The 21,591-nt window shown below is 42.5% G+C and overlaps 2 protein-coding genes and 1 long non-coding RNA gene across 5 annotated transcripts in view; 1 reads left to right on the top strand and 2 right to left on the bottom strand.

Moving 5' to 3' along the window:
- Positions 1-4,306, bottom strand: part of ARK2N (arkadia (RNF111) N-terminal like PKA signaling regulator 2N) — a 44,720-nt gene extending 40,414 nt beyond the window's left edge. The window contains exon 1 of one of the 2 annotated variants that reach the window (XM_090130610.1): positions 4,152-4,306. The gene's annotated coding sequence lies outside the window, so the exon portion shown is untranslated. The remainder of the gene's footprint in view (positions 1-4,151) is intronic. The other variant, XM_031597074.2, reaches the window with a different exon arrangement.
- Positions 163-14,966, top strand: LOC116231362 (uncharacterized). Of its 2 annotated transcripts, none has more exons than XR_004167438.2 (3): positions 163-1,190; positions 7,565-7,629; positions 13,971-14,966. It is a non-coding gene; the product is annotated as an uncharacterized LOC116231362 (long non-coding RNA). The 2 variants fall into 2 exon arrangements; XR_004167439.2 differs by lacking the exon at positions 163-1,190 and adding an exon at positions 4,439-4,523.
- Positions 12,108-20,801, bottom strand: HAUS1 (HAUS augmin like complex subunit 1). Its single transcript, XM_031597075.2, has 9 exons — positions 20,638-20,801; positions 20,245-20,419; positions 19,198-19,333; positions 18,048-18,182; positions 17,376-17,499; positions 16,384-16,449; positions 14,979-15,050; positions 13,399-13,446; positions 12,108-12,399 (listed from the first exon to the last, which is right to left on the bottom strand). Exons 1-9 carry the CDS (start codon positions 20,695-20,697, stop codon positions 12,325-12,327), a joined length of 891 nt encoding a protein of 296 aa, XP_031452935.2. The 5' UTR covers positions 20,698-20,801; the 3' UTR covers positions 12,108-12,324.
- Between the last annotated feature and the right edge of the window lie 790 nt (positions 20,802-21,591).

Below are 21,591 nucleotides of genomic sequence, written 5' to 3'. Positions count from 1 at the left end.
AAGTGTGAACAGGCAATCAACCACAAATTTAATTTCTAACTCATAACAATAATTGAGTGCCACTGCATCAGTCATTCCGGCCTAGTTCAGAGATGGATTTATAATAAAGCAGCTGCAAAGGTTAATACTTATGCTACATCCACACTTTTATTTACATCTTTCAGTTTCCTTTATGATCAGAATTGCCCATTTGTAGACATTATTTTCTAGATCTCAAATTGGAGAGTCATAGGCAGCGATTTTTGTTGCAGCAGATTCCAGTGTCATAGCAGCTCAACTGTGTTAAGAGCACAACCATTTGTTACCTGCTGAGCTTCAATTTGTGCACTGAAAAACTGAGACAGACAGTTTCCTTACCATCCTGCACACAAGGAAACAAGACAAGGAAACAACACAGCAGCACGTAGAGCACAGAGCTCTTTCCCAGCACTAAGCCAGTCCCTCTCTCCCACTGCTGTTTCACTTTTGGTTCCCTGCTGCTACTCAAGCACATTCAGGTCAGTAAAAACTTATCAAGTTTCAGAACGTCTTTCCAAGTGTCTCTTCTGAAGTGCTAGATATGTGCTTGCAACTATGCTGTTTAGATCTTGCTCTCTGATCTGGTAAATATGTTATTAAGTCTTCTGCTGAGTTTCTGTCAATGTTTACAGTTCTGTAAGTCATCTAATCAAATGCACATAAACTGATCACTGATCCAGTTCTGTCTAAAAGTACCATGGACACATAAACAGACATTACAGAAAGTGAAACACAGGTTGCTTGAAACGATCTATTCATTTGAAAAGTTTTCACACTTAAATGCTTTTAGTGGTAACAGTCTGGCCAGAGTGTAATCAGGTGTCCTTGTTTCAGTTGGGAAAGTATTTTTTCCCCACTTCACAGTATCTGATATGATGCTATGTTTTGGCTTTAGGAGAAAACCAAAGCTGATAACGCATGGATGTTTCAGCTGTCACTGGGCAGTGCTGCACACAGCCAAGGACATCTCAGTTTCTCAGCTTCTAAGTTAACATAAAAGTCCTGCCAGCTGTGGGGCTGGGAGGGAGCAGAACCAGGGCACGCTGACCTAAACTGGCCAAAGGGCTCTTCTACGCTGCATAGCAACATGTGACAAAAAAGGAAAACAGTGGGGAGTTGGGCAGGGGGGGCTGCTGCTGCTCAGGAACTGTCTGGGTGTCAGTCTTCAGGTGGTAAGCAATTGCTTTGTGCATCACCTATTATGTCAACATATTTATTACTGTTATGCCTCTCCTTCTTTTCTCTCTCTGTAATTGGTTTATAGCTCAGCCTATGAATTCTATCTTTTTTTTTTCCCTGATTCTCCCTCCTTCATTCCAGTGGGAAAGAGAGGGAGGTGAGTACACGGCTGTGCAGTGCTGAGCTGCTTGCCAGGTTAAACCACAACAGCAGGCAGCTCCAAATGCTCATGCACTCAGGAGCCACTTCAGCAGGGTTTGTGGAAGCTTACATCTCACTGACAGATGTTTAAGTGAGATTGGTAATAACCTCCCTGGTCCTGCATGGCACATGCATTTTTAGTGGAACACAGTGATAATATACAAGAGATAGTGAAGCAAGTGAACAAAACTAGTTATGGACTTTAAAGGCAAAGTGGGAAAACTTGCACTTTAAAGGTAAGCACCTATAAAGGAGACAGGCATCAGGACAAAGAAGACAATTATTTCTCTTTCTGACCAGTACTGATTAACTTAATTCCCAAATGCTTAGCGTTCAAAGCCCCTCCTGATACTTTGTATCTACACTATGTTCATCTAGTCCTACCATACCTCATTAATCCCGCAACTCCTCCACACTGTCAGCTGCCAGCATGATCTGCCCATTTATCAAACACGCATCAACATCCTTCCTATCTCCCTTTTATCAGTTATAGCAGAGCTTGGTTTGCACGTGTGGTTACCACTGCATGTATGCCATTCTCAACTGCCTTGCGGTTGTCCTCAGATTCCTTCCCCTTTTGCCAGTACCCAGTTTAATGCCTCCAATCATTTCCCAACTTGTTTGTGCCCTTCAGATTTCGCCAAGCAGGCAACCTTTGTGCACTTATCAAGTGCAAACACAGAGGGCCAGGCCATACTAAGACACGTATCATGTTCTTGAACATGCAAGACCACAGTCCTTTCCTCTTCCTGATTTCTAAGGAATTTCTCATCGCAACTTTTTGTGATGCCTATATGCTAGCCAACCAGCAATTAATTTCAAAAGGAAACAGAAATAGTCAACACGCTATAATTAAAAATGCAAGCGCTTAAAAATGAATCAGAAGTGTTATCCTCATAGCTGAGCATAAATACTATCTGCCTATGTTCATGCACTACCTTCCCTCACCTCTACAGTCACGCAGACAAAACACTACTATTTCTGGTACCCCAGAAAGCAGCACTGATTAGTAGCCACATAATCGCCCTCACTGGAGCTTCTTCAATCAGCACCAAGCTCCTCTAGATCACTGGGCACGTGAAATACTCAGAGAACTGCTGGAGTACTATTGCTCATAGGCAGATGAGTTCACAGCACTTCATCTCCCTGCTTGTTTACCTGTGATCTGAACTCCACATAAACTCACTGTTCTCCTCGCAGGCTGCTACAAACTCATTCACTCCACAAAGGCAGTGTTTCCCTGAGAAGCTGCACGGTTGGGACTGCCTGACTTCAGCTCTTCTATCATAGAAAGAGCAATTACAGATATTAACTGAGGCAGGATGAACACTTGAACGGAGCACCGTGCTCTGTTTTAAGCACATTACAACTGCTCAAGCGTGAAATTATTGATAGATTTAAGCAACATAAAGCACTTCAAAACAAACATTTAAATGTAAAAGTTCGTCTGCCGTTTTGGGCCAAGAAATAATATTGTTTGCACTTTAAAACCTTTTCTAGAAAACTAGAAATACCTTAGCACATGCCTAGGAGTGGAACTACTATCTGACTGTATGCTTAAGAAGTACCTGAGAAGACTTACAGTGTATATGGAGTGAGGATTGCTCAGGAAGAAAACTTACATTTTTAAAGAGATGATTACTTAAAAGACGATTCAGATTTGGAGATTTACTGCTTGTTCATTTCTTTAAAAGCCAGAATTACAGCCAGCAAAAACAAGAAATCAGGACTTACACCTACGCACAGCATCTATATACACAAGTTCTTTACTATGACAGTGGTGAGGTGCTGGAACAGCTGCCCAGAGAGGCTGTGGATGCCCCGTCCATCCCTGGAGGTGTTCAAGGCCAGGCTGGATGGGGCCCTGGGCAGCCTGGGCTGCTATGAAATGTGGAGGTTGGTGGCCTTGCCTGTGGTGGGGGGATTGGAGATTCATGACCCTTGAGGTCCCTTCCAACCACGTCCATTCTGTGATTGTTACAGCCCTCCAAATGCAGAGGTACTTTATATGTAAGTATACTTAGTAAGTATGTAAGAAGTAGTTACAATCAGGACCTCGTCTAACTCAGATGCTGCAGTTACGGCTGCACAAAGATGCAGACAGACGCCAACACAAGTAGCCCAGCTCCACAAATAATAAACCAAGACGCGTTCACAGCTTGACGCTACTGAACCATGGTGGGGGCTTTCATAACCACCTCCACTCTCCCAACTAAAAGAAAGACCAACACCTTCCACCGAGCAGCCATTCAATACCTGCCTGATAGCGCAAAGTTACAAGCCTGAAACCGAGCAGATTTAGCCCAGCTATCACCAGTCTGTGCAGTTTTGCCTTTTTGCTCATTCAAAGAGCTGAGCTTCAGATTCTCCTTGCTCACAACCACACCTGCAGCCCGTTAAACCCTACAAAAACGAAAGGCGAGATAAGCGACGAACCACCTGAACTTTCTCCCACGTAAGAGCAAACACCAGAACATCAAAGTTTCCCCTCCTCAGCCCACAGCCGAAGCACTGCGGTTCGATTCGGGTTCGAGATTCGGTTCGCCGCGCGAGGCCGCGCGGAGCTCCAGCCACGTCCGGATGGTCCGTGACGAGAGGCCCCGCTCTCCGCGGATCCCGCTTCCCTCCTCCTCCTCAGGGTGAAGGGGAAAGAGATCGGGACTCGCCGCCGGCTAACGGTAACGGCTCCGCCGCGGCCAAGCGGCACGGCCACGGAACGGCGGGAGAGCCCAAGCCGCGTCGGTTCGACTCACCTGAACGGCGAAGGCCCCTCCTGGCCTCCCACCCGGGGGGAAGCAGCTGGAGCATGGGCAGCCGGGAGGAGCCGGGTCTCCGCCGCGCCCCCGACGCCAGAGAAAATGTCAGCGGAGGCCGCGGGGCTCTTCTACGTGACGTCACTTCCGCCGCCGGAGCAGTCGAGCGACGCGTAGAGCGGCCGCGTCCGACAGCGCCCCCCTGCGGCGGAGAGCGGTCCAGAACCTCCTTCTAAAGGGGAGAACGCAGTTCGGAGGCGCGACTCTATGAGACCCGCGTGTTGTTGCGCACGTGTTAGGGCAGCACAGCAAGGAACAGGCGGTGCAGATTTGGATGGTGTACAAAAAGGCATAACAAGGCAGGCGAGGGCGGTAAGCATCTGCCTCGTGTTTGCAAGAGGAGTGAGAGGTGGAAAAAAGAGCTCAAAGAGCTGCAGCTGAAGGAATCGGCAGCCTGGAGGCATTACAAAAGGGAAGAGAAAAAAAAAAAGAGAGAAAAAAAACACAAAACACAGATTCTGAGTATAATAGGTACAATATAATTAGTAATTATACTAAACTAAGCAGAGACACCTTAGTGATCTGTAAATATTTGAATGAAGTAAATGGCATGAAGGGAGAAGACTGGTGATACAGTAATGATTTTAATGGGGTAAAATTAAGACGGGGCATGTTTAAGCTGAGAATCAGAGTGCTTTTGAACAGAGAACTGTAGGCTGGAAAATTGTCTCCCTAAGGAAAGTGGTGAAAGCTTTATTGCTTGAGACTTTAATGCAAGATTAGGAGAAACACCGGGGGGAAGATTTTGAATTTTCGGAGAGAATGGGCTGAAAGATTAGGAGAGGAAGAAGAAAACTGAGTGCTACTGCTATCTTCAGGAATTTAAGGAGTAAGGACTAGCATCTCCCTTGGCTCTGCCTTATCACTCTTAGACTGCATCTGCTAAGAGTGAAATTATTTCAGAGCTAGTTATCTCCACAAGGAAGTGATAAGAACTCATCTGCCATGGCTGAGAGCTGTGAATCTCTCTGGGACACCTCTAGAAATGATCACTGGGGAAGCACAGAAGGTTCTTTAGATACAAAAGGCTTTGGAGGTGCAGCCTGAGCTTCCAAGGGACAGTGACATCACCTTTGCAGCACTTGTGCTTCCCCAAAGACAATTGGAGGAAATTAGCTCAGTGCTTGCTTGAGACGTGACAGTGTCTAGAAAACAGTGGGAGTGACCCTGAGCTTTGCTCCCACGTCAAAGTAAAAGCTGGCTGCAAGGCAGCTGTTGCAAGCAAATGTTTCCAGGTTTTTTCCTTCACTGGATTGTGCAGGCAGAGCAAAATTTCTCTGTACTTGTTCGCATCTCTACCCAAGGTCAAAAGTTTCCCTCTGTCTCCAGACTGAGAGAATGGCTTTTCAAGAGCCCATTCCCCTTGGGTTCAGTGGCAGCGTCTGCAAGCATGTCGTATGATCATAGAATCATAGAATGGTTTAGTTTGGAAGGGATATTAAAGATTATCTAATTCCAACCCCCCTGTTGTGGGCTGGTTTGCACCTACTAGATCAGACTGCCCAAAGCTCCATCGTACCTGGCCTTGAGCAACTCCATGGATGGGGTACCCACACCTTCTTTGGCCAGCAGTGTTGTGCCTCACCACCCTCTGAGGAAAGAATTTCTTCCTAACATCTGAACTAAACCTCACATATGGTGGTTTAAAGCCACTGGCCCTTATCCTATCACTGTCTGCCTATGAAAAAAGTTGGTCCCCCTTCTGCTTATATTTCCTTAAGTAAAGAAAGGCTGCAGTGATGTTTCCCCATCGTCCTCTCCAGACTTAACAATTCAGTTTTTCGCCCACAGAACCCCCAGGTCCACCTCCACAGGGCTGTTTTCAGGGAGTTCTTCTCCCAGTCTTTATGCATTTGTGGGATTTCCCTGTCCCAAGTGCAACACCTTGTCCTTGTCCTTGTTGAACCTCATTAGATCCCTATGGGTCCGCTTCTCCAGCCTGTCCAGGTCCCTCTGGATCACATCTCTTCCTTCTGTTGATTCAGTGCACCACTCAGCTTCGTGCCATCAGTAAACTGCTGAGGATACACTCAGTCCTGTCATCTGTATCACTGATAAAACGCTGAAGAGCACCAGAACCCTACAGGATACCACTTGTCACTGCCTCCACCCAGGCATAGAGCCATTGACCACAACAATCTAGTTGCAACTGCCCAACCAATTCCTTAGCCATCAAATAGTACACCCTTCAAACCCATATCTCTTCAACTTAGAGGTAGGGATGTGATGTGGGACCATGTCAAAGGCCTTGTGCAAGTCCAGGTAGGCAATATCACCTGCCCTTCCTTTGTCCACCCGTGCTGTCACTCCATCACAGAAGGCCACCAGATGGGTCAGGCAAGATCTGCTCTCGGTGAAGCTGTGCTGGCTGTCTTATATCACCTGCTCATCCCTCAAGTGCCTTAACATAACTTCCAGGGGGATCTGCTCCGTGATCTTCCCAGGTACAGAGGTGAGGCTCACCAGATTGTAGTTCCCAGGTCTTCAAATGGCTTAATGGCCAGTGAAGACTGAGGCAAAGAACTTGTTGAGTGCCTCAGCCTTCTCCATGCCTATTGAAGCCAGTTCTTCTTTCTCGTTTATCAGAGGGGACACACTCTCTCTCCCTGGTCTGTGTCTTCTGACCACATTACTAAGCATCCATCTTCCACTTCCAAGTAACATTTGAGATACACCCATTTTCCAAGCTCAGCTGCGTGCTGCAAGCATCTGAAATCACAAATGTAATGCTTCTGCCATTCAAGCCATCCTCTTACTGCACTCCTGCTCCTCACAGTGTTGTGCTGTCTCCCCTGTTCTACCTGTGCAAGCAGAACTGGGACCATGAGAAAGGCATCCAGGATACCAGCAAGGTAGTGGCAATGCCCCACAGATCCCCATGGAGTTAAACCCTTTCTCCAGCTACAATCCCCATCTCCCAGAAAAGGAAGAAAAAGAAACATACTTTGCTGCTGGATTTGCCAGCCAATATTGTCTAATTAAGCAACTGTGCCATGCTGCTTAATTAGAATTAAGGGCGGAACTGGCATGGGGTTAGAGGAAGCATTTGTTAAGTTAGCTCATGGTTTTGGAATAGATTTTGTTGTGGGGTTTTTTGTTATTGTTGTTATTTTTGTTGATTATTTTTTTACTGGAGATTACATGGTTCAGTAAGGAGGACAGTATAATATTACTGAATTACTTTAAGGCAGATGGAGGCAGTGCTGTGTCCTACCACGTAGGTGCTACTCATCTAAGAGAGAAGGAACTGCAGGTTTGACTTTAAACACACAATTATTGGTAAAGCCTCTGCTTACTCAATTGAAATATATATATATATATATTTAAATTAAATTTATTTATTTATTTTTCAGGAGAAATATTTCTGAATTGGAGAAAAAGGAATCTTCCCAGCCTGGTACAGAATTGCTGAAATGAGGTTAGTGTATACCAAAATGTAAAATGTTTTTAAAGCCACTTGAAGTTGCTGACAGCAACTGCAGACTCAGAGACAAAGCTGAAGGATTTCCTGCAGTGTGCGAGGCTACGCAGACCAGAATTAATATTGTTTCAGTGCTGCCCTGTTATTTAAAAACTCAAAGAGCTCAGAAGTAAAAGATCTTTCCCAGTCCTACTTGGTACTGTATACGATTAAAAAAACAAAACAAAACAAACAAACAAAAAAAAAACACTTGAGTATATTTACAAGCATGTTGATACATCATGATTTTGTTTAGAAGTTCCCATAATGGAATTGTGTATTGAGAGAAGTGTTTTAATCCAGACAGTACAACATGCAGCCAGCTTCCTCTTCAAATATATCTTGAAACTATTTTAAGATTTTTAAATGTATTCAACTCTCAATTCAACCGTGGCTTCAAGTTGTGCCAGGGAGGTTCAGATTGGATATTAGGAGAAATTTCTCATCTGAAAGAGTGGAGAGGTGCTGGCAGAGCTGCCCGGGGAGGTGGTGGGGTCACCATCCCTGGAGGTGTACAAGAAACCTCTAGATTTAGTCCTTTAGTGGTACTAAAGGATGTGGCTTAGTGGGGAAATACTGGTGATTCTATCGTTTCTATGATAACTCCATATTATTATTCTGCATTTACTAAAGGACTGAGATGAATGAAGAACATTTTGAACCCTTTCAGCCAAAGGAAGCCTGAAAAGCAACCTGAACCATTTGCAATCAGTGGAATATTTACGTAAAACGGACTAGACAAAATATATAGCCAAGAGATTTCACATACATCTTTTGATCCAGTGCATTTTGAGTAAGAACTTACAAATTTCAGCTCAATACCCTTACTTTTGCCTTATGGCTTGGTATTTTTTTCTCTATCACTTTGTTTTTATTACTGTGTTTTTGGTATGTAAATGTTTTCCTTTACATAGATCTGAATCACTAAACCAACGTGAAGACTGTTTTTTAACTTCCTAAAGCAGTTGTTGCTTTGCATATTAGCACGATAAGAACAGTGTTTCACTTTGTGATAAAATTCCTTGGCCACTTATACGAGTTCATGCTTGAAGCTGACCACTGTTTTCACATCTAGCATTTTAAATCCTTTTTTATAGGTGGAGTTTGGGATCCTCTTGTTTCCAAGGGGAAGCAATTGAACACTCTGTGATGACGCATGCACATCCCTTGTGGCTGGGCACAGAAATGGAGCAATGCACTGATCTGCACAGCCTGTGCAGCATCTCCCACCATGAGTGGTGGCTGTGGGAACCTCACGTGAAGCTCTGAGCAAGCACGAGCACGTGCAGGTGTTAATACTCAGCGTCTCCAAAAATAAGGCTCAGAGCAGAGCAACTGATGTAATCTGAAATTAGGCTGAAGAAGCAAAAGCATCCGCAGGCGTTTGTGTCGTTCCCAGCTGGGTAATTATTTTGTAATATACAACAGTAGACAGGTCCAGCTGGCTGCCTCCCTCCTGGCTGTGTGCAGCTCCTCAGCTCCTCCGTGGAAACACTCAACAACTGTCAGGGCAGAGGGCAAAGCCCAGAATCAAACATTTACTCAGCCAAGTCCTGAGACTGGTGTGTTTCCTGTCTCGGCAGGACCTTTGTGTTTTGTTCCTGAGCTGACATCCAATCCCTACTTTGGAAATGCTGTGCTGTGCTGAGATACCAACAGCGAGGAGGGATGTCTGCTTGCACTGCAAGGCACCCTGCTCGTGCAAATGTGTGTAGAGCTGAATAGTCTTACTGACAGCCTGTTTGCTGTGTAAATCTCATTTATTTGACTTTCCCTATTCCCATGTTTTAAAGCTGAACTGTAGGACCTGACAACTGGCCCCTGATTTGTGCTGCATGTGCTGCAGGTGGTTCAGTTGTGGCACACAGCTTGCATGCTGCTGATGGGTGTTTTTTCTGCTTATGCTCCCAGCCCTGGGAAGAGACAGACAGCCATCGTTGGACATCTCTAGAGTCCAAGTCCAGCCTGCTGATATCTGTCACTGGGCTCTTCGCCATGAAGGAATGGGGCACAAACAGGAACCACCACCTGCACTGCAGGTGCAGAGGTGGAGACTTCTCCAGCCAAATTTCAAAATTAGGGGGATATTGTGTGATGAAGTAGTGCTAAGGGAGTGCCACCACCACAGGAAGTCTACCCAAGCCTTGAGTCATCATAATACAATACAGAGATCTCAAATAGTGTTAGCTGAGTAAGTCCCGAGGCTTTCATAGACAAACAGGGCAGGTAGCATCCTCAAGCAGTCATCCATCTTCCTATCTCAAAGTGTGATCAACTCTCCTTAGCATTATAAATGCTTAGGCAAAGGATTTCTGATCTGCTCTTAAAAGCCTCAAGTGATTAAGGTTCCTTAATTGTCAGGTCACAACCTCCAGTACCTTACAATGGCTTTCTTGTTAAACAGTTCTCTAACATCTGCCCTTGTATGTTCTGATGCCTCACAAAGACTACTTTTTTTTTTTTTTTTCTTTCTCTTTGGGAAAAGAGAGTTCAGATTACACTACTTCTCTTTCCAGATCCAAATACTCCACTCTTGTCATCATTCAGTCTGGTTTTTGGTCAGTAATAACTACTTGTAGTCATCCCTGCATTACTATCACTGCTCTAGATTTCACATCAGTTAACTCAGAGTAATTTCCCCTTCTCCTCTTCAGCTCATGAGTACGTGTAAAAGCTTGCTCCTCCACTTGATCTTGCCATCCTAATTTTTTTTGCCCAGAAACAGTTGAAGATATTTCTCACAAAACTGAGGCAACTAATCCTTTCCCACTTTTTAATTTAAAAACCTAAAGCTCAACACCAATTCCCTCTGGCATTTGGGGAGAAGAGACAGAAGATCACACAGGCATCAGCTCTTTGAATATTCTTCAGTTCTTCTGCATCAAGGTGAAAGAAATGAAGTGAGGAGAGCCACAAGCTGATGAGGCAGTGGCACTTTATTGACACAGCTGTCTTCTGAGCTTGCAGCTTCTTAGAAACTTAGAGATGCATCCTAAGTACAATCATCAGATGCCAAACTCATGATCCTATTGCTTCCAGGGAGGACATGAAGCAATAGGAAGAATCTCTTTTCCTTCAGATCAGTGAAATCAATTAAAGTAAGCAGCACGACCTAGGGACAGGCACACCATGCTAAACCATTACCATAATCTTTTGCAACTAATTGCCAACAGATGTCATGGAGAGCAGCACAGCTGTCAGTCTGGACACTGCCTGGTACAAATAGCCCAAAGTACATGCCCTTAGGTGCTGACACAATTACTAGAGAAGTACTTTTAAAAAGTCAGATGCTTATAGCTCCGTATGGTGGTGGCACGTAAAGAGGAGTGCTATGGGGACCCTTCAGGAAGATGGCATTTGAGGTAGAATTGGAAAGCACAATCCAGCTTCAAACTGGTGACATCTTGCAGAGGTTCTGCAAAAATACCCATGTATCTTCAGGCCTTGAAAGGTTTTATGATAAAGTTCATCTTGAAAGCAAAATTAAAAAAAATCACACAACTATCCACAAAATTCTAAAAATAATGGTTAATGTAATCATGTTAGGAAGAAAAAAAAAAACATAGATTGTTGACTACTAGCTATTAATGTGCTCAACATAGGCAGACCTTAATGGTTAGTGTAGTTAGTTTCTTTTCCTTCTGAGGAAAACATAAACCCCAGATTCTCAGGCAGCTGATGCTGTGACAGTTCATCCCAGCTCTTACTTGTGTGAGCAGTGGAATTTGATGTGCAAAACCAGTGCTGTAACCCCTATGAAGTAAATAATTAACATTTACATTCCTCCTGAAAGAAAAGCCCAAAATTAGAAGCTATCTGAATACATCTTAGAACTTGTCTTCACAAACTTGATCAACATTCTATGTATAGAAAAAATATATATATATATGATTCCTCAGTTCTGGCTTTTGCTCTTCTTTTTATTTCAGTGATGTAGTAGATGGAAAGAATCATTGTAATTGTCATTACAATGCTTGCACCACCAAAGCAAGAACAGGGAAAAAAAAAATACAATCCAGAGTCTGGACGTGCAGAAGGAGGAAAGGTAGATTTCCTGATCAGTCATATTCTAGGTGGTAACAGCCTATCAAATCCTGATAAGAACACTTCCTGGTGAAGAGCAGAGAATTGCTTGGCTTGGAGGGATCCTAAAGCTCCACCACCCCACCTTCTGCAGTGAGCTGGCTGCCCCCCAGCTCAGGCTCCCCCATCCATGGCCTCAGGCACCTTGAAAGATGGGGCACCCACAGCTCTTGGCAGCAGTGCTGGGGCTTCACTGCCTTCTGCATAAAGAATTTCCCCCTCACATCTGACCTAAATCTGCCCTCCTCAGTTTAAAGCCATTTCTTTTTGTCCTATTACTATCAGTCTGGTATTAGCTGGATGAAGTATTTGTACCACATATGGGAAAAAAAGAAAAAAAAAGAAGTTTGGGAAGAAAGAATTTTATTGGAAAAATAGGTGACATTTACAAATGCACTGCTACATGAACCACTAAAGAGAAGAGCTTGCTTGCTGAAAGGTCACAAGCATGCCATCCAACCATGATAAGAGTAAGGCAGAAAGCTGCAGAATATACTAAGTCCAAAATGTTTAATTAGTGCCAATAAATAGACAAGAAGGAAATCTTCTATTCAGGACACTTCAGGTGAACTAGAGTCTTCTGGTTTCCAGCATATCGTGAGTCAGCATTTCAATCTTCTTTGAGAACTTTTCCTCCAAGGCATTCTGGCAGGAGAGAAAACCAACAGGACTCAGTAACTGCAAAGCAGTTTTTGTATATTCTTCTTGCACAAGCACATCTACAACAATCAAACCTTAAGATATTATTAGCACTGATTAACCCAAGCATCAGACTGGTAGTTCTCAGTACTCCAAGCAGCAACGGTCTCAATAGTCACCTATGGAGAATTCTCCAAATGAAGCACTAAATATGCTCAGTGGCCCTTATACCCTAATGGGACATCAGATATCTTCAAGCTGAGCTACAGAATGCATGCACCCAACAAAAGCCTGGCATGCTGGTAAGGTGAGCTTGCATTACAAAGCAAGTATCCTACCAGTCTGAGCAGACCCATCTGAAAATGTACAGAGTATTTAAAAATGCAATTAGAAATCACATTTGAATGACTTATCATTGAATACTTTGTGCTGTGTCTATGAGCAAGTAAGTACTAACATAAAGAAACAAAGACAGCTTTTATGCTCAAATATGGACCAGCTTACTCTGGAAAGCTTCATACAGACCTTCTAAACATTGCTAGATTAAATGTTTCCCAAGAATGCCTGCAGGTTACACACACACATATATGAAATGGGTATTATGTTCTGTAGGGAAAAGTCCCTGTTGCAATCTACAGGGCAGCTGTTCAATAACACATGGGCCTTACTACACTTTGAGAATTCAGGAGCAGTAGAAGTTTTGGAACTAAAAAGCTGCAACACAATGGAGTGAATACGCATTCTGACAATGAATCAGACAAAAATCCAGAGAGACATATACCTAACCCCCATTATGTCCAACTGCCTCTACACCGTTAGGTATCATTCCTCCTACAGTTCCTCCTACCAATATGCACTGCTTCTGCCTTACCAGAGCAAAATTTCCCTCTAGAGATCATTAAGACTACAATCCAAGGTTGATAAATCCACAAGCAATTAATGCATACAGATCGTCCTAGTATGACAGCACCCATTTAAATATTTGTGAAAGATAAAATCTCTTACCAGTTCTCGTTTTGCTTCTTCAACCTTCACTCGTGCAAGGGAAAGATTCTAATGAGAAAAAATGGCATGAAAATCAATATTTCAGCTTGAATTACAGAGTTCCTGAATCATTGCAATACTCTAATTATATGCCACAGGGGAATTCAAGGATAATGAAATCAGTTTTGTGTATGCTTTTCACATATGAAAGGTACTGACATTAAAAGCCCATTATCAGCTTCATTTGAACAACCAGATATTTTTCAGAAATCTGGTATGGCCTAATATCTAAAAAATACCCCCTTTTCCATATTAGCCAATCAACAAACTGTTTTTTAAACACATCCAAGAATGAATTTTCCAGAGCACAATGCAGTTTTAGCACAAACCATCCTTCATTCTGTCTGCACCAGAAGCAGGGCATTAGGGCTCTTCCTGTCTCTTCTGACAGGGAGTTGGGGGAAGGAGGAATTGGGAAACCTAATGCAATTTGAACGTCCTGTTTTGGTTGAGATGAGGCAGCTGCTTCTTTGACTAAGATGAAGTTAAAGGAGAAGCAGTCACACGCTCTACTTTCATCCATTTCCTTACAGGAGGATGTGTTGAGTGGCAAGACCACTATGGAAGAGTTGAAGAGGTGAAGACAGAAGGACGGTGCAACAGACAAGTACCTTTGTTCACAACACAAATGATGCAATTAATCACAATTTCTGTGCAACTTTTGATAAGGTCCTTTGTTTCTCTGTACCCCTGTGCTCCACTTAGAAAAACTGGAACAAACCTTTATTTAACTCTCAGAAATTAGCCATATCACGTGCTCTGGGTTGTCAGATAAGAATGTAACAGGCAGTATTAGGTAAGTCAAAATTGTGACTGTTTTGCTTACTGTTCTGTTTATTAAACCTAAAACCCATTCAACTATTTGCTCTACTTTTTACCAATTCTGGACATGCTTAATACTCATCTGTAAACGTATAGGCAATTTTCCAAAGATCAGAAATATTTGGGTTTAGCTGTCTGATGCACTTCAGATAGTATAGAACAGATATCACACAAAACCAAGGCCTTTCCCACTCCTCCAGACTAAAGCTCTGTTTGCCCATGATTTCTTTGAGCCGCTGTGAAGTGGTTTACAGAACTACTCTCAACTGAAAGTCTTCTGTAACACTGGTTCTTCTTATTTGAAATAGGTAAAATCCTTTTTACACAAGGTGCTCTGCAGAGCAGCCTGATTGTAACTCTTGGCATAGTGACCAGAAGCAGAAAAAGCCAGAAATTAAAGCAGTGAACAGAAGGACAAGGTCTCTCAAAACAGCAATTCAGAAAGAAAATGTGCAGGCTTTCTTGGTTGTTTTTTTGTCATACTCCTACAGATTTTGTTAGAAGAAAGTTTATCTGGCAAGCATACAATTATTTTTAGCTTAGCTTAATCAATAAATAGCCTTGTGTTGAAGTAAAGTTTTTAGTTAACACTGTTAACAGATATTTAGAGAGCTTTCTAGCCACTGAAATATAGCAAGAGCTTCCTTTATTTTGAGAACTCTGTTAAAATTAACTTAAATTGATTGCAAATATAAAATAACCATTGAGAAAATAATTACAGGAGGTAGATCAAGATAGCAGTCAAGTTTCCTCTTCACATGCACCATTTCTTTCTGCATTCCATCCAGTTTCTGTGAACAGAGCAAAGTAGATTATATTCGATAGTCTTCCTCGTATTGATTTATACCACTTCTACATTTACAATTATCTACAGCATTTTGGAATGCAGATGTTGGTTAGAGCTCTTGTTAGATCCTTCTCAAAACATATAGAAAACTGAAGATCAACCATTCACTCAGCGATGAGTCAGTTAAACCCAGTACAAGTTTTACACAGAGCTATTTTCCTTTGCTTTCTGAAAGCATACGACACTGTTTCTAACAGCAGAACCACCTGATCTCACCTCCCTGAAAAAAGAGATTTCAAAGAAGGATCCACCAGGCAGACAACTTTCAGAGTTAACATCACTGCAGGTCACATAAAGAACAGAGCCAAGGAAGAAGATGCATTCTCATGCCTTAATTGTGAAAACACAGTTTTGCACATGCAGCAGAAAAAAAAAAATCCCCAACATTTGCAATGCTTTGGTCATTCTGTTAAGAAGAGGAGGTAATTTCTCCTGGAGGCTGAAAGTTAATCACATTACAAAGCACTTAACTCTTCTCAAATATTCAATCTGAAATAAAAAAAAAAATAATAATAAAAAACATTCAGAAGAGGAAGTCATTCATGCTATTTTAACTGAACTCTTGGCAAAGCTCGTAGAGACGCCAGTGACTCAATTATCCCTTTTACTCAGGTTTTAGAAGATGACAGAGGTCAGATAAAGACTAGAAGGGTCCCTATGCTACTTTGTATGTAGAATTCCAACTCAAATGATTTTTAGTTAGTACTATTCTCAAATGTTGAGCAGTGTCAACAATGCCACCCAGTGCTGCATCCTGAGAATGACAGTTTAAAAAAAAAAATAAAAATCAGGGAACCTACTTTCATAGTTCAGCTTAATAGGCAGAAAAAGCTAGAAAAAGAAACAGGGAGAAGGATTCAAGTTCCCATTAGAGTAATAGCAAATAATGTTAAAGTGTGCTGAGTGCAGAACACAAATATATTACAGGTGTACAGATACTTCAGCACAAAGCTGGAGAACAGCTTGCAACTCCAGAAGCATTTTTTATTTTAACGCATTTTCTTTTTGGGCTTATGATTTCGCCCAAAAAGCTATGTCTAAAGTCACAAGAAAAAAAACACACAGTGGTTTGGGATCTAGGATTCACTCAACCTACTCCTCCTCTCATTGAGAAGCATCTGAGGGAAAGTTTACTTTGCACAAACTAGAAGAAGTTACCCAGATCACTTTAACTAGTAATTGCAATACATAGGCAGCTATGTAATGAAACATATTCCATAGAAATTCCACTCTGTTTAGAAAATGGATCACTGTAGAAACCTCCATCCTGTACCTACCTCAGACAGGTTCACTAATGATTCATGCATCAATGATTGGTTTAACCCACTGGTAGTAAGCTTCTCCTAGAAACAAAAAAGAGCTCATACATAACTGATCACAAAATCTGGCAAAATCTTTCTCCTCTCCGTCATTTTGAATGAAATAGGCAGACAAGAACACAATTCAGTAAGAGTACAAATATGTGCCATTTGAACCATAGCTCTAGATGTTATATGAAATCAGTTCCTAGTGAAATTTATAGCATGAATATCAAATCTTTACAGAAAATTAGTGGGAGAAAAACACATGGCAACGTTAGGAAGAGATTTCTCAGTAAAATGTCTTAACACTAGTGCAATGTTTTCTGTTTGGTGTTTGTCAAGATATTGAAGAGCAGCCAGGTGAGGTATTGGAACAGGTTTCCCAGGGAGGTGGTGGAGTAACTGTCCCTGGAGGTGCTCAGTAGATGTTGCACTGAGTGACACGGTCTAGAGAGGTCATAGGCATTGCTTGACAGTTAGACTAGATGACCTTAGTGGTCTTCCCAACTTTAATGATTCTATGATAAATAAAGCATTAATGTATCCATCATCATACAGGAAAGGTACAACTCCAGTCTTCAACATTTAATCATTTATTAATCTCAAAAAAATGTCTTTACTCAGAATTTTGACACAATTTATCTCAGTGAAGCATATGGTCTACTGATAACTCTTCAGTATACCCTTACACTATCATACATTACAATAAGCATAAAGTAGTCTGAACTATTACTGTTGTCAGTTATAGAAGGAAAAGTATCCTTGCATTTACCATAGGATGTTCTGGAAAAGGAGCATAAAAATAGCAGGAACAATTGAAGTGTGGTAACTCGTCCTATTAGACCAGAAGTCCTAAGGCCAGGAGTTTAAGAGGCTCCAGGGATACCCTTAACTACAATTTTGGACCCAACCAACTATGACTGTTGCAACCTGTCACAGCATTATGTTAGATAATTCTTTCTACTTACCTCAGCAATCTTAATCCTAATTCTTAAATCCTCAGATTTGTCTTTCAGGAACTGCAGGTTTTGAAGTCGGCTCTCAGATTTGGCTTCTTCAATCTCAAGATGTGTCTTTACTTTTTCAAGATCCCTTAAATAGAAAAGAAACAAACCCTTACATTCAAAGAGATACCAGTACACATACACCATTCGGCCATCTATGCTCAAGCTGAACTTCTTAATACAACCAACACCAAAAGGAGAGAATGAAGAAAACATTTGCATTTTGCTGTGAGATTCCCCAGTGCAAATATCTATGGAACTATCCATCTACCTCCAGACTCACAAAGGCCATGCTCACACTCAGTGTTCTCTAGAGGCTTCTTCTAACCCCTACAGTTTTGTGATTTGCCTTCAACCTCAGTGGAAGGCAGTGGGTGGAAGTTGCCAGCCCACATCTGAAAACTCCTTGCAAACTACTTTTAGTTTAAAACAGATATAATTGTAACCCAAAACTTTTTCTGACCCCTGAATGTATCCATAGAATACAGCTTTTGACTGATACTTCCCAATATTAAGTAGAAATGTGTCAAAAACTTAACAATTAAATTACTCTTGTTAGTTGTCACGAGAAATGCATGACATCACAAAGATGCACAGTATTGCTCACATATTTCCCCTTTTTCATCCATTACTCACTTCTCTAACTGCTCTTCCAGCAACAGCGTAGCAGTCAGTTTTTTCTTAGAGTTGAGCAATTCCTGTTCCATTTCTTTGTTTTTTAATTCTGCTGCATGCAGTTCCAAACTCCTATCATTCATGGCACAGAAGAAGCTGGAGAAAAGAGTGGGAAGGAACAACTCAGAATCAGTACTATTGTTGTTTCCTCTCCTCTTACCCTCACCACAAAACACTTGTTTTTCCTCATGTTATGATATATCTCGTAAATAGCAAGTGTTTAAGAAGAAGAAGAAAATATAATACATCTCTGAGGGTATTTGCTTTCTTTAAGTAACAAAATTTTATCTAGGAGGGGAAACAGTCTAACAACCTAAGCACTGGGAAACACTAAACAACACCTGGCATTCTAGTGAATGAAACAACCAGGCCTGAAATAATTACATGCTCCACTCACAGCTTGTCAGATTGCCTTTGAGAGAAACTCTATTTAGCCTGTGAAAATCTATGTCCCTAGTACACAACCAGAAGTATCTCAGTCACTTACTCTTCCCAATGGTAACTGTTTGCTCCTCTGGCTCAGAAAAGAACAGTAAGAGCAAAGCTCTTAAACATGATTAAACAAAAAACACTGGATTTTAAGGCAGATTTTGTCTTTTCCTTACTCACAATGCTCAATGCACTCCTGCTGTTACAGTTTAAAATCAGACAGAGAAGTCTGAAAGAACAGACTAACAGCTGCCATTTTTCTGTGTCAGAGCCCAGGAAATCTCCTTACATGAACTGAAGCGAGATAACAAACGAAACAGATGAGCTGAAACTGCATCACCAGCTACATTTTCAGTCCTTGCTTGCCTAAACAGTATGAAAGCTGCTCTAGCTTGTGCTACCTGGCATGAGCTAGTAACAAAATTCTACAGCAACTGACCACAAAATTATAGGCCGAGAAGAGATTTAACTGAGGCTCCTGCTGGGCTTCAGATGCTTTCCTTAATGGGAAGGACATGAGAGCTTTGTGCTTTCTGTGCCTTCTAAAGCTGCCCAAGTGGTGCAAAAGCTGGACAAGTAGGATTCCTGGTGTAAAAACTCACTTTGAAATGATTGAATTGAAAAAAAAAACAGAGGGAAGCAGCACAGATCAACAACTCTGCTGCACAGTGGGAAGAATTACCTGGTAAGAGAAAGGTCCTCCACTTCAAGTATCATTGCACTGTCTACCAGAGTTTTAAGGTGGGCAGTGCCTTCTTTGGACAGACTGGATGGTGAAAGATCGAGGCTTTCTGTGAGAACGCTCTGCAAATATTCAGCTAAAAAACAAACAACAAAAAAGATTTATTTTCAATACTGCTGTTCTTTCAGGTTCTAGATGGGTCTATCCAAAGCTACAACCCAATTTTAGCCTAGAAATTCTGTTTATCTCTCCACCATTAGGGAAAGAGCCATCATGCTTGTCATATCAAAACTTTATTAGTAAAGACATTCCCTTGTATCAGGGCAGCCTCACTGCAGCCTCATTTGCAGAAGAGCTTGCATCCACACCTGTCTGTCAGTGCTCACATTTTTTAACAGCCTAAATCAACTGTCTAGCCTCCATCATTATTAATATATTAATGATGGCAAGTCACTAGAAGACCTGAAGAAAAAAAATCGAGTAGGGTTTTACAATGTCAGTCTTTTCAAAGAAAAGTGCAATTCCTTTCTGAATGAAGCCAATGAAGGGATTATCCTTTAGAATACGTTAAAAACATTACAGTTCCCTGTGTGTTTTCAGGACCAAGTGAGTGGCACGTGATTAGACACACACTCCATGCAGCGTAAGTAAAACTTAATCACTTCACTGCCATTTCAAATTCCTCAAATGCTTACCTGAACAGGGGATTACCATCAGCTCAGACTCTTAAATCAGCTGTAGGGCTGCTCCTCTATGTATCCAGCCAATATTTGAATACTGCTGTGCTACTCAGCCCAGTAGGCCAGGAGGTCTTAACAATTAATCTGCTGTCTCAAGCCAGCATAAAAACTTGTTCTTGACCAACCACACAATTAGATTGCATTTTGCTGAAAGAATGGATTGCCTTGCAGTAAAAGCTGTAGTACAACAAATGCTTAGCCTACTACTATTTCTTTTTTAATATAGTTGAGCTTCACATTTTGACAGTCTACGAGATCACTAGGAAAAATCTTCTGAAGAAGCTAACAAGTAGAACCCTTAGCTCACCTTCTGCATCGTATTCTGCCGCCCTTTGCTTCATGTCTTCTATCAGAAACGAAACATCTCTCTCTCTTTCTTCACTGTATTCCACGAGCATATGCAAGAGATTAATGGTCTGCGCGTTCACATTGAACTCTGGCACCGGCTGATTTTCAAACGTTTTCTTTAGCCATGAAGTAATCTGCCGGGGAAATAAAAGAAGAAGAGCCCAGTGAAAAGACAGAAAGTAACAGCTGGACGTAAGAAAAGTAATGTGCTGAAAGCTCTGCATTCCAGAGAAATGACCCCTGCGACATCACTCAAAGCACAAAGTGTAAACAGACGGCATCCCAAATCTCTGCTGCAGGCACCCTTTGAAGGGTGGCGTTTCCCGCCTCCATCCCCCGGCCCCACAGTTACCCGCTGCACTTTCTCCCGCACAAAGGCTGCCGTCTCCCGCCTCGAGCCTCCCGCCTCCATCCCGGCATTCCCCGCGCTCAGAGTTCGCGCCGCGCGGCCTGCTGGGAGCTGCGGCGCCGCGCGGCCTGCTGGGAGCTGCGGCGCCGCGCGGCCTGCTGGGAGCTGCGGCGCCGCGCGGCCTGCTGGGAGCTGCGGCGCCGCGCGGCCTGCTGGGAGCTGCGGCGCCGCGCGGCCTGCTGGGAGCTGCGGCGCCGCGCGGCCTGCTGGGAGCTGTAGTGCCGGGAGGAGGGCTGGCTGGGCCATTCGTTATGCGCAGCGGGAGTATAACAGCTGATTTTAAAGCTCTCCGTGTTCCCAGAGAATTTGCTTTTCCCCTTAAGGACTCCAAACATTTAAGGAAATAAGGCTTTGAAGTAGTACAGTGATTTGAGGTGATTATTTTCTGATGCAGTTGTGTGTATCCATTCATATCACGCTAAATCCTTTCCCCAGAAGGGATGAAAACTGTTTCTAAGCTAAAGGGCAAAATATGTGTGTTATTTCTTACATTAAAAAAGTTAGGGTCTTTCTTGGAAAATACATCATCAAAGCAGCCGAGCTGCTGTGGTGTCACACATTTTCATCTGGCTCAAGGTTGAAGCCCCACTTTAAGTTCCACATGTCCTGCTTATCTAGGATAAGCAACCTTCCCAAAACTGGATGTTTCTCCTAAAAGATCCAAGATGGCTATAAATAAGAAACAAGGACGCACAAACATGTCCTTGAGATGAGGCACAAGTCCAAAACAGTAACAAAACAGAGGAAATTAAGTGTCCTTGCATTCAAGTGTGAATAAAATGAGTGGGACCACCAAAGAACCCATGCAAGCACAGAAGATTCAGTTATGTTATGTAACCTTGTACTTACATAATACTGTGAATATGTAGTAGGTAGGACTTACACATCAAGTAGGGT

This window comes from Phasianus colchicus, chromosome Z (assembly GCF_987193195.1).
Source record: "Phasianus colchicus chromosome Z, bPhaCol1.hap1.1, whole genome shotgun sequence".
Classification (NCBI taxonomy): domain Eukaryota; kingdom Metazoa; phylum Chordata; class Aves; order Galliformes; family Phasianidae; genus Phasianus; species Phasianus colchicus.
Note: the sequence above shows the minus strand (reverse complement) of the source record. Positions and strands in the feature narration are given on the sequence as shown.